Genomic DNA, 13,846 nt, shown 5'->3' with positions numbered 1-13,846 from the left:
AATCACACTTGGAGAATTTGGCATAAAGCCTCTCCGATCTCAGAACTCCGAGGATCTCCCTCAAATTCTCTTCATGCTGCTCTCTGGATCTCGAGTATACCAATATGTCGTCAACGAACACGATCACCGAACGATCCAACATCGGCCTGTACACTCTGTTCATGAGGTCCATAAACGCTGCTGGTGCATTGGTGAGCCCGAAAGGCATCACCACGAACTCGTAATGCCCATAACGAGTCCTGAACGCTGTCTTTTGAATATCATCATCGCGCACTCTCATCTGATGATACCCATACCTCAGATCGATCTTGGAGAACCAAGACGCTCCCTGTAACTGATCAAACAAATTGTCGATCCTCGGCAAGGGGTAACGGTTCTTGACCGTCAACTTGTTCAACTCCCGGTAATCAATGTACATCCGGTGTGAACCATCCTTTTTATTGACAAAAAGGATCGGATCTCCCCACGACGAGCTGCTCGGCCGAATAAACCCCTTCCCCAGCAGCTCCTGAAGTTGTGAGGATAACTCCTGCATCTCTGGAGGCGCAAGGCGATAAGGCGCCTTGGCGATAGGTGCTGCCCCCGGAATCAAATCAATGCGGAACTCTACCTAGCTTTCGGGAGGCACACCCGCTAACTCCTCGGGGAAAACATCCAGGAACTCTCACACTATTGAAACCTCATCTACTGACCTCGGTCTCGCTGAATCAACCCTCGCATCCATCACATAGGCCAGGAACCCACTACAGCCCTGCTGTAGACTCTGCCTCGCTCTAGCAGCTGAACAAAATGCTGACCCCGAACGGGTACCCTCGCCGTACACTGTAAGAACTCCCCGACTAGGGTCTCGTATGGTCACCAACTGTCTCTCGCAGTCGATAACCGCTCAAAATCTGCTCAACCAATCCATTCCCACGATAACACAGACATCTCCCATCGCAATCGGAACCAAATCAATCAGAAACTCGACTCCGAAGATCTCGAGTACACATCCTTGAATCACCTCTAAAGCATACACTGCTCTCTCGTCAGCTATGGAAACTCTCAGTGGTCGACTCAACTCCTCTTTACTAATACTGATGTGCTGACTAAAAGCTACAGATACAAAAGATCGACTCACACCCAAGTCGAATAACACCAAAGCAGGTACAGAACTCACAAGAAAAGTACCTACGCACATCATAATATAAGCACAATATCTCAAACATCAAAATAAATACATGAAATAATACATACCAGCCACAACATCGGGCGCCGCGCGGACCTCCTCCGCGGTCAACTGGAAGGCTCTCCCTCGTGCCCTCGGTGCCTCGGCCTTCACTGGCCGACTATCAGTAGCTCTCGCTGCAGCAAGGGCAGATCCTAGAGATGCTCCCTGTGCTAACCCTCACAACTGCGGACACTCTGCCTTTTGGTGTCCGGTCTGGTTGCAGTGAAAACAGACTGCAAACCCCTTGGGGCAATCCTTGGCCATATGCCCCTCCTTGCCACATTTGTAGCAAGACCCTGCTCTGCACACCCCATCATGACTCTTGCCGCACTTGCCACAAGTGCGACCCTTCTGGATCCTTGATCTCGAATCGGTGGGCTTGGCCCGCTTGGCTGCTGACTGAGACTGTGCCGGTCGCCGATCCCTCCCTTGAGACTCTGCCTCCTCCCCCGCCTGAGTCTCCAACTCTATCTCCCTCTTCCGAGCATTCGCCTGAAGCTCAACAAATGTCCGGTACGACGAGTTCGCCGCGAACTCTCATATATCCCTCCTCAAAACACTCAGATATCGGCTCATACGTGCCTGCTCGGAAGACACATGCTTTGGGCAGAACATAGTCCTCTCATGGAACATCCTCGTAATCACATTAACAGACTTGGTACCCTGCTTGAGGGTCAGAAACTCCTAGGCCAAACTCTCCCTCTCCACCTGGGGAACGTACTCATCTTGGAACATAGCGGTGAACCTCTCCCAGGTCACCGCAGCAAGCTCTGCAAGCGAATAATGTGCCGTCACAAACTTCCACCAGTCCTTCGCTCCCATGCGAAGCTGGTTCAGCGCGAACCGGACCCTTAAATGCTCTGGACATGAGCACGTAAAGAAACACCCCTCAATGTCTAAAATCCACCTCATTGCCGCAATCGGATCCTGCGTCCCATCAAACTCTGGTGGTTTTGTGTTGCTGAACTCCCGGAACAGCAACGCATCACCACCTTGCGGTCTAGCCGCAGCTACAGCTGCGGTGGACGCAGCAACACCAGCATCATAAAGAGCAACATATCGCTCGTCAAAAGTCTCTATCAGCATGGTCTTGATAGACCCAAACATCTCTGGTATCTCTGCCCTGATGGCCACAGTCACTTCCTCATGAATGATCCTACAGATCTCCTCATCACTAGCACCGCTGCTCTCTGGTGTGTGGCGTGTACCAACCATGATGTCTCTGAAATACAACATAAGAAATATCAGGGACTTGCTCGAGTATACTCATACTCAATAACTCAGCCCTACTTGACCTCTGGTACCCCAAAGATTCTTACTTGGACTGCGCACTGATCCGGTGTCTCCAGTAGTACGGGCCCAATACTACTGTCCACACCGCATCGGCATTCACCCCAAGTCCTCCTCCCAAAGTCCCAAATCCCAAGTACTCTACTCTCAATAATCATAGGCCATTCTCTAGCATATCTCTCATAAACTCCTCGTTGCTATCTAATCACTCTCAAGCTTCCCTAGCAGCAAAACTCCTAGATTAAGGCATCACAAATAAGGCCACTCTAGTCCTAATAAGAATACCTAGTCTACTCTAGCATGCATAACATAACTCATCATATATCACAGCATAACATATCTCATAACACTTATTGTAAGGGCATTTTTTTTGGGAAATCACCGTTTGGGCGCTGGCTGATCATACACACGGCTTTGCTCTGTTTGTCTCAAAACTCTCTTACCCTTTGAAAATTATTTTATTATCAAAAAATTTCCTCAAATCCTCAGTTTGAGTTCAGATACGCCCGAAGGTGCATCCGAATCTCTCAAACCAAGGCTTTGATACCAACTTGTAACACTGTAAAAATTTAAACAATTTTTCACATTTTCAAAACACATTTCCGTTCATAATAATAATAATAATAATAATAATAATAATAATAATAATAATAATAATAATAATAATAATAATAATAATAATAATAATCTCAATGTATCACATCTCAATTCATAAAACATATCCCAAGATCAAAACATATAAAACTCCGCGTGTGTGTACGAATCATGTCGGCGCCTTCCCGCGATTGTCACTAGTACCTGAAACACATAACACATAACACCATAAGCATGATTGCTTAGTGAGTTCCCCAAAATACCATTCTAACACATATTAGCCCCTCAAGGCTATAACTCTATTTGACCCTCTGGTCAATGTGTCTCAGTGGGACACTCCGGTCCCAACTCTCTGTGGGCCCTCTGGCCCTAACTTTGTGGACCCACTGGTCCTAAATTTGTAAACTCTGGATCATGCGTATCACAAATCACATCAAATTACAACACATAAATATCATGCAAATACACTGAAACCTAACAGATCATAACAACATATAACCATCCTATCTACCAAGATATTGGTCTAACATATCATAACAGTAACAAATCCGAATAACGATTCGAAGGGCCGACCTTGGTGCCTTAGACCCTTGAGTATAGTGAGGACAACTTACCTCGCAACGTTGATCTGAACTAAAGACTCAAACTCCCGAATCACGACTCAAAACTCAAACACATACAACCATTACCGGACTAATTCCATCAAGACCCAAATTACCATAATACCCTCAGAAAATCAAACTTGGTAAACTCTTAGTCAAAGTCAAAGTCAACGGTCAACTGTAACACCCTGTTTATTAAATAAATAAATTAATAAATGTAAGTCCCAGACTAATTGTGAAGAATTTTGATAGTTGGGGGTTGTTTAGTAAGTTACAGAGTCGTTTTGAGAAGAATTTTAGAAGCAAGGGTATGTTTGGTAATTATTGCACCTAAATTGTAATGAATTTTATTGTTAAGGGATGAAAGGGTAAATTCTGGGTTAGTTTGCAAAATATTTCTAGAGAGAGGGACTACTTATGTCTTTATGGGAACAAGTTAGGGGATCGGGGTATATATCCCGTCACCCCTCCAATCCAACCCTAACCCTAGATAAGAAGAGCATCCGCCACCCCATCTCCTCCATTGTCGGACGTCGGGATTGCCGATATGATTCACTGAGATCGACGCTGATTCCGAGATGGACCGATCGAAGGAGTGCTGTTGAGTCTCGGCGTTGTAACCGCCGCTAGGCGACTGTTCCATCGAGTGTGTTGCCGCCACCTCCGCCTGTCTGTTTGCTTAGCCGGATCAACCCACCTTGCTGCCAATGAAGATCGATTGCTGCTTTCGTTCTCGCCGCTACATCTCATGTTTTTTGTGCGCCGTCGCTATCCATCTACTTTATTCTCCGACCATCGAAGCCACAACAAACCGTGATGGCGACAAGATCGTCGATGCTGTATTTTTCCTTGTCGTTGCTGCCTGCTCGACAAGCTGCCAAACCCTAGCTGTCAGCTTCGCTGTTGGGGGTGGTTGAAGATGACGGGACGCTGCTGCTGCCTCTTTGGGGTTTCTGCTGCCACCAAACGCCACAGTGGGTGGTTGTGTTACTATTCCGGGCAAAGGGTGTGGTGTGTTTATTGTAGTGTGTATGTGTATGTGTTTCTTTTGTTAGAGTGTGTTTTGTTTAGCCGAAATTTCTAAGATCAGCCACTGCCACCACGAGCCACCGCCGGCCACCATTAGGTGGGTGTGTGTGTATATCTAGCATTATAGTGTGTGTGTGTGTTTATTTTGGAGATTTACATTGTAATTGTAAAAATTAGTCAATTAATGGAAAGAAATGGAAAACCACCACCTTAGGGTGGTGGCCGCCATCGTGAGCCGCCATTGACCACCACTACCCGAGGTGGTAGTGGGTGGTGACCCACAAGCAAAACCCTAATTGACCTAGCAAAACCGTAATGGGCTTAAGGATTAGTTTTGGGCCTATCGGGCTATGTTGGGTGAAAAACCCTAATTAGGGTTTAGAAAACCCTAATCTTGAATAATTGGGCCTTGGACTTATTTGGGCCCACATTTGGGCCATTGGAAATGGAATTATGTATGAAGCCCAAATCACTTCATATCACTTATCCAGTAGAGTAAAGGACTTAATGGATTAAGTCCTTAATGGGTTAAGTAAGAAACACTTAACCCTAGTTATCATTTTATGTGAAACCCTAATTTCACTTGGTCTTTGTGTTGGGCCATCCAAAAATAATCAAATGGATTAGAGTAATTAGTTGGGCTCTAGTGTAAGGCCCATATGAAGGATTGGGCCCAATTTAGAAAATTGGGCCATAAATGGGCCATAGTTTGGGCCTAGATGGTTGTATGATATTGGGCCCTTAGAATGAGACATGTTGGACCGAACTGAGCAATTGGGCCTTAAGGGAAGTCCATCTAGAGGTTGGGCCTAATTTGGAAAATTGGGCCATATGTTGGGCTTGGATCCCTAGTTGACTTTGGGCCTTGGGCTTGGTAAGCCAAGCTAGGGGTAATGTAGTAATTACCCAAACTATGTATTTATAGTTATGTGTTAGAACCCAATTATTAATTGGGTGCTATTTTGGTGTTGACAGTTCGGAAATCTGTCATCCAGCAGCTAAGGCTGAGTCTGCGGGACTTCAGTAGTATGAGATTGTGTCTACGGGACTTCAGCAGTGTGAGGTGGGTTTCCTTCCAGTAGGAACGGGTCTACGGCCACAATGCCGACCCATTTAGTTAGGAGTAGTTCTGGACCTCGGTCTGATGCAGTAGTTAGATTGCTTAATGTCTTTGTGATTCAAGCATGTTTTGTGTTATGTGTTTCTGACCCTAGTCCGATTCAGTATGCAGTATATGTGTTCATGCTAGTTGATATGTTTATATTATGTTATGTTCAGTCAGTTCCGGACTTCGGTCCGATGCAGGGGACAAGGTCCCAGTTAGTTCCGGACTTCGTTCCGATGCAGTTTTCGGACTTCGGTCCGATGCAGAAGGCAAGGCCCTGGTTAGTTTCCGGACTTCGGTCTGATGCAGAGGGCAAGGCCCTGGTTAGTTTCCGGACTTCAGTCAGATGCAGTTTCCGGACTTTGGTCCGATGCAGAGGGCAAGCCCCTGGTTAGTTTCCAGACTTCGATCCGATGCAGTTTCCGGACTTCGGTCTGATGCAGAGGGCAAGGACCTGGTTAGTTTCCGGACTTCGGTTCGATGCAGAGGGCAAGGCCCTGGTTAGTTTCCAGACTTCGGTCTGATGCAGTTTCCGGATTTCGATCTGATGCAGTGGGCAAGGCCCAGTATGTGCTTTATATGTTATTGTATGGTAGGTGGTAGTTTGGGGGAGCTCACTAAGCTTCGTGCTTACAGTTTCAATTTTGGTTTCAGGTACTCAGTTTTCAAAAGAGGAGCTCGGGAAGATTGCAGTGCACACACCACAACTTCAACTTTTATCCCTGGAGTTTATTTCAGCTTTTATGTTATGAATGATTGGTAATTTTAGTACTATTTAAACAAAAATTTTGGGTCGTATTTTGGGTCGTTACATCAACAGTCAAAGTCAACAATCCATGTTGACCAAACTCGTCGAGTCCAACTACGAACTCGTCGAGTTCCTCTAGAACTCAGAAAACCGCAAAAACCTGAGTCAACTCGCCGAGTTGCCAGGCAACTTGTCGAGTCCATGAAATATCCAGAATATCAGGGAATACCCTTACCACTCGTCGAGTTACCTTATTAACTCGTCGAGTTCATTTGAAATCCAGAAAACGGGAAAACCCTCTTCAACTCGTTGAGTTGATTATCCAAATCGTTGAGTTCCTTCAATCCATTTCTCATTCAGTCGCGTTTAAGCTACACTAAGGCTCCCAACTGTAGATCTAGCCTCCTAGGGCATGGTTACCATGTAAAGTTGCAAACTTTACGTGCATGCAGGCTTCAAATGCTAAAACTAGACCAAAGAAAAGGTTTAGGTTATGGAGAAGGGCCAAAGCTTCATAAAGCTTGAGTCTTTATGTCAATGAGGGCCTAAAAGAGTCCAGATATGAAGTTACAACTTTAGATCATGTTCCATACTAGAAATGACCCACAAAAATGCTAGAAATGGCTTGAAGCCTTTGAATGAGGAGATCTAACACTAGGATGATCAAGGTAACGACTTGTTATCTTCCAAATGATGCCAAGCTGAAGTAGATGCGGGATCTACCAACTCTTCCTCGTTCCTAGCTTCCAAATTATGCACCAACAACACACTTTTAGCCTCACAAACACTCAAAAATATGGTTAGATTGCTTAGGGTTTGCTTCTGGACGTGAAAGGGTAGTAAGGAGGCTGGGAGGATGGACTTAAGGTTCTTTAAATAGGGTGCCAACCCTAAAAATTAGGGTTTTCATTTCCAGCTCCTACTCGTCGAGTTGGGTCCTCCAACTCGTCGAGTAGGTCTTAAAAGTCACAAGGGTTGGTTACTCTCTACACAACGAGTTGGGGCCTCCAACTCGTCGAGTAGGCTTCCTTATTTGCCTAAAATCCTTAAAGTCTCACATCTGGAAATCATGATGTTACACACTATCTTTCCTTCCTTTGTCACTTCATCCTCGTGTGAACATAAAATACCAACAAGCTTCGCCAAGGAGTAATTTTTAAACTGCTCATGCTCTTTAACCGTCGACACCACAAATTTCCATTCAGATCTCAACTCGTTCATGAATGTGACTTCTTGTTTTATCAATTCACGTCCAATTTTGTGTTTCATCATCCTACTTAAAAGATGATTGTAGGTTGAACGTTTGATCGAGATTCTCCTCTGGCTTCTGAACGAAGGCTCAAAACTCTGAAAGCAGGAGTGTTTGAATTGAATACTCAAGACCTGCATCACTTGTGTAGAGTTCTTTGAGCCTATCCCAAATCGCTTTAGCTGTATCGCAGGAACTCACAAGCCGAAACGTGTCTGGAGGCAAAGCAAACCTAATTATCCTCATCGCCTTGACGTTACTGATTAGTTTGTCTTTTTCGTCCTGTGTAACGTATTTAACTTGAAGAAGAAGATTGTTATAATCAGCTTGAGTTTTGATTTCCCTCCTTGTTCCAGTATGAGAGAACGTCTGCATAGTCATGGCTTCCCATATCAAAGAACCATTATTTTCAAGACTAAGGACATAATCTTCAAAGTGCAGTGCCCACACTTCATAATCATTTGGAAAGAGTATAGGGATCCTTGTTGTAGATCAAATGCTGCTTGAGAGATTGATGGAGTTAACGTGTGAATTGTCAGGTTGCATGTTGTCTATAAAACCTGTAAAGAATCAAATGTGTAAATTAAAATCGAGTTTAGGTTAGAATATGGATCAAGATCCAACGTCTACAATCGATAATGACGATGAAGACGGTTATAACAGATCCAATAAAAGCAGAAACCCTAATGAAACTCGACAGAAGATTTGCGTAGATTTACACAATCTCCTGCTTTGATACCACTTGTTAGAATAAATGAAAAGTTTGATCGATAGATTCACAACACAGGTAGTTGAATAAAACAAAGAAACAATGATCGAATACGTGCTTAATGATTGAAAAGCACTGCCTTACAAGCGCTCGATAAAGAATTGCTATTGTAAAAGCAGAGTAAGGTTACAGCCAAAAATGATTCCAAAATATGGTGCATGCATGTACTATAAATAGTTAAACCCTAATAATAAAATAACCGGGTAGATAAACCCAACCCGTTACATAAATAGACTAAACATTAAGTAAACATTTGATGCAGTCCATACGACCCAACAAGATGCACTGCATAGTGATAATTATTTGAGAATTAGAAAACTTAAAAAAAAAATAAAAAAAATTAAAGCCAGATTCGATGAGATAACTTGTCGCTTTCAAAAAAATAAAAAATAAAATTATAATTAATATTAAAAAATAAGAAGAAAAAAGAAAGCCTTCCCCGGAAAAGACCTGTTTACTTGCCTAATTTGAATTCCATTAAATTTGACTACTTCGTTAAATTTGCTTCATTAACAAAATCTAATCATATACTCAATTTCCCTAAATTTACTCAAATCCTTACCAAATTAAACGCTAATCCATACCCTACAGATTAACCTGCAAAACCCTAAAATTACCCAATCTGCTTTTGTTACCATTTATCGTCCTTCACTATAAATACAAACTGCTTGCTTTCCCACTTCACTTCTACTCTTCCCCTTTTTTTTTTGTCTGCCGGAGAGTTTATAAGTTTCCGGTGATATGGGTTCCGTGTTACTACCAGATCTGGCTACACAGATCATCATTCCGGTATGTGCCGTGATTGGTATCATTTTTTCTCTGATCCAATGGGCGTTGGTGTCAAAAGTAAAGCTCACACCCGACCGAAACGGCTCTCCGGCAAACAACAACAAGAATGGATTCAATGATTCCTTAATCGAAGAAGAAGAGGGCGTTAACGAACATAATGTCGTCGCGAAATGCGCTGAGATTCAGAATGCCATCTCTGAAGGTTAGATCTGTCTCTCACCTACTGTTCTCTGTGATTTTTAATCATTCTTTCTCATTAGGATCTACATATAATGATAGTTTTCGACTTCATTAACTGCGCATTTCATTTTGTGAAATCAGTCGAGCTTAAATCAGTGTAAATTCGTGATATTTTCCTGGTTTGGTGAGTGGAAAGCTAGTTTCTACTTTATATTGGTAGATCTGGAATTAGGATACATCTAAATTGTAATAGAATAGGATATATTAAACGATTGTCGCTTTAAACTTGTGTTAATATGTACTTTGTTTTCTTTGTTCATTCCAAAATAACAGGATCAACATCCTTTTTGGTTACTATGTACCAATACGTGGGAATTTTCATGGTTGTTTTTGCAATCTTGATCTTCCTTTTCCTGGGTTCTGTTGAGGGCTTCAGCACAAAGAGTAAACAATGTACCTACGATGTTCACAGCATGTGTAAACCTGCACTTGCCACTGCTTTCTTTAGCACCATCTCCTTCTTGCTTGGTGCCATTACCTCTGTCCTATCTGGTTTCCTTGGGATGAAAATAGCCACATATGCGAATGCCAGAACAACATTAGAAGCAAGAAAAGGTGTTGGGAAAGCTTTCATTACTGCATTTCGATCTGGTGCTGTGATGGGGTTTCTCCTTGCTGCAAATGGCCTTTTGGTTTTGTTTATTACTATTAATTTATTCAAGTTATACTATGGAGATGACTGGGAAGGTCTTTTTGAAGCCATAACTGGTTATGGACTTGGTGGATCTTCCATGGCTCTGTTTGGAAGAGTTGGTGGTGGTATTTACACTAAAGCTGCTGATGTTGGTGCTGATCTTGTTGGAAAGGTCGAAAGGAACATTCCAGAAGATGATCCTAGAAATCCAGCTGTAAGTTTACCTTTATACCCTTGTGTCATTTCTCATTCCTGATATGCTCATTTTTTTTTTCAGGTTATTGCTGATAATGTTGGAGATAATGTTGGTGACATTGCTGGAATGGGATCTGATCTTTTTGGTTCTTATGCTGAGTCATCATGTGCTGCACTTGTAGTTGCTTCCATTTCTTCTTTTGGAATCAACCATGAATACACTGCAATGTGTTACCCATTGCTTGTGAGCTCTGTTGGGATTCTTGTGTGCTTGATAACCACACTTTTTGCAACCGATTTTTTTGAAATCAAAGCTGTGAAAGATATTGAACCAACATTGAAGAATCAGCTTATTATATCTACTGTTCTTATGACTTTTGGAATCGGAATCGTTAGTTGGATTGCACTTCCTTCATCCTTCACCATCTTCAACTTTGGTGTACAGAAAGTTGTGCATAACTGGTAAGCAAATTAATTACCCTTTTGGTCATAGATATATAAAAGTACTAATCATAGATATAACCTAATATCACAAAATCACTTTTTTTCTTCTTAATTTTGTGAAAATGACATTTGAAATATCACAAAATATGGGAAGGTAATATGATAATATAATAACTTTGTCTTTGGAGACTGGAAAAATCTTAAAAGAATTCACAATTATTTTTATTTTGTGAAAACGATTTTTTGCATAATAACATAATTTTTTACAAAAAAAATCACAAAAACAGTAGGGATCACCTTAAAAACTTTTTTTTGTTTGCGGATTGCATTAATTAGTGGTCCCCGCTTAAAATATCTCACAGATTTGGGGAACTTTTTTTTGTTTTTTCTTTCATCTCCGTGAAAATGACATAAGGTGTTTTCAAGAAATAACATCATTTTTATGAGAAAAAACAGAGAGAAAGGTTTTTTGCAAAGCAATCTTAAAATAGTCTAAGATTATTTTTTATTTTGCACTAGCAAAATCTTTAAAAAAATTACGATTATTTTTTATTTTGCACAAATTTTCTTTTCTTACAAAATAAAATCATTTTTGTGAAAAAGAATTCACAAAAAACATAGTGGGATCACTTTTTTTTTTTCTTTTTCTTTTCGAATTGCTTTGTCGGTGGTCTCCATTTGAAACATCTCAACAGATTTTTGCCATTCTTTTTAATTTCGTGAAAATGACATGACGTGTTTCACGAAGCAACATCATTTAAAAAAATAGAGAAAAAGGATTTTCGCAAAGCAATTTAAAAAAAAAAATCTTGAATTTTTATAATTCCCCAAAACATCAATTTTCGTGTATTGCCATCAATTTTGCAAAGTAAAATACATTTCGCCATTCCGCGAAACAAATGATAAAAGTTGAAAAATGATCATTTTACGACATCATCTACTCATTTTTTGTTATTTTTCTTGTAAGCACCATACAAAATTCTTCAAAGAGTTACATATAACCAAAAGCAAAATTACCCTTTTACCCAGGCAACTTTTCTTATGCGTCTGCGTGGGTCTATGGGCGGGTCTCATAATTGGTTTCGTAACCGAATACTACACCAGCAACGCGTACAGCCCCGTACAAGACGTCGCCGACTCCTGCAGAACCGGGGCCGCCACAAACGTCATCTTCGGCCTCGCATTAGGCTACAAATCCGTCATCATTCCGATCTTCGCCATCGCAATCGGAATCTTCGTTTCCTTCTCCTTTGCCGCCATGTACGGAATCGCCGTTGCCGCCCTCGGAATGCTCAGCACCATCGCCACCGGCCTCGCCATCGATGCTTACGGTCCCATCTCCGACAACGCCGGCGGAATTGCCGAGATGGCCGGAATGAGCCACAGAATCCGCGAACGCACCGACGCCCTCGACGCCGCCGGAAACACCACCGCCGCCATCGGAAAGGGATTCGCGATCGGTTCCGCTGCGCTCGTTTCGCTAGCGCTGTTTGGCGCGTTCGTGAGCCGCGCGGGGATCGAAGTTGTTGATGTTTTGACTCCGAAGGTTTTTATCGGGTTGATTGTGGGGGCTATGCTTCCGTACTGGTTTTCCGCCATGACTATGAAGAGTGTGGGCAGTGCCGCCTTGAAGATGGTGGAGGAAGTCAGGCGGCAGTTTAATACGATTCCGGGGATCATGGAGGGACTTGCGAAGCCTGATTATGCCACTTGTGTTAAGATTTCAACGGATGCGTCCATTAAGGAGATGATTCCACCTGGCGCACTTGTGATGTTGACTCCTCTTATTGTCGGGACGTTTTTTGGAGTTGAGACTCTTTCTGGTGTTCTTGCGGGATCTTTGGTTTCTGGTGTCCAGGTGGCGATTTCTGCATCCAATACTGGTGGCGCCTGGGACAATGCTAAGAAGTATATTGAGGTGATTATTTTTTTAGAGTGAATAACATTTTTGGTCCCTTAAAAAAAACAAGTATCTTGGGGACTAAAAATGTAAATTTTCAGAAGTTGTGTAACTTTTGTTTTTTTGGTGTGTGAATTATGATCAGGCGGGTGCATCGGAACATGCGAGGACACTTGGACCGAAGGGGTCGGATGCACATAAGGCGGCTGTGATAGGGGACACGATTGGGGACCCACTAAAGGACACCTCGGGTCCATCTCTAAACATTTTGATCAAGCTGATGGCTGTTGAATCACTTGTGTTTGCACCCTTCTTTGCGGCTCATGGGGGTTTGCTTTTTAAACTGTTTTAAGTATGAATGAATGAATGGAGGTTGACCACTTTTGTAGCAGTATGTTTTAAAATTATGGCATTTGATGCCTATTTTTAGAGTTAGTTTAATGGTTGGTATGACTGTTGTTACGAATATTGCAATTGGCCTATTTGAGGAGAGAGTTTAGGGTGAAGAATTTGTTAGTTTTCTTCATATCGTTTAGGAGGAGCTGTTGGTTTCTACTTTTCTTATTTACTTTGGAAGAATATGTTATTTTCGTAGTCTTTGTTTGCGCTTGATAATTTTTTGTTGGGTGATGGTACTTGTGGTTTCAGTTTGTTACATGCTCGGACATTTTGAGTAACACCATGTTAAGTGATGTAAAATGACATTTCTACCCTAAAAGAATGGCTATCTTAAAACACAAGTCATCCCACCCACCAAATAACTCTTTATTTTTTGGTTAGTTGAATTTATAGATTATTTAAACAAAAAGTGACCCAACAATGTTGGTCATTAAACTCCTATTAAATTTAGCCTCACATTTTTCTCCTCCATTGAAATCCTATAAATTTGCAATATAAATGGCCTTATATACATGAGAATTACGAGCCTATACATATGGATGAATGATATTTTTTTATTCCCTACTTTCACAATTACATCTCTAATATTAATGATCATAAACAAAAAGTCACTAATAACCTAGATCCTAATTATAAATGAAGTAAATTA

At 41.9% G+C, this 13,846-nt stretch overlaps 1 protein-coding gene across 1 annotated transcript; it reads left to right on the top strand.

The window, feature by feature from the left end:
* Positions 1-9,165: 9,165 nt before the first annotated feature.
* On the top strand, positions 9,166-13,413 carry LOC145102748 (pyrophosphate-energized vacuolar membrane proton pump-like). Its single transcript, XM_079040215.1, has 5 exons — positions 9,166-9,587; positions 9,899-10,473; positions 10,537-10,916; positions 11,928-12,816; positions 12,944-13,413. Exons 1-5 carry the CDS (start codon positions 9,338-9,340, stop codon positions 13,148-13,150), a joined length of 2,301 nt encoding a protein of 766 aa, XP_078896341.1. The 5' UTR covers positions 9,166-9,337; the 3' UTR covers positions 13,151-13,413.
* Positions 13,414-13,846: the final 433 nt, after the last annotated feature.

Source organism: Lactuca serriola, chromosome 4 (genome assembly GCF_051521515.1).
Source record: "Lactuca serriola cultivar US96UC23 chromosome 4, Lser_US96UC23_V15, whole genome shotgun sequence".
NCBI lineage: Eukaryota > Viridiplantae > Streptophyta > Magnoliopsida > Asterales > Asteraceae > Lactuca > Lactuca serriola.
Note: the sequence above shows the minus strand (reverse complement) of the source record. Positions and strands in the feature narration are given on the sequence as shown.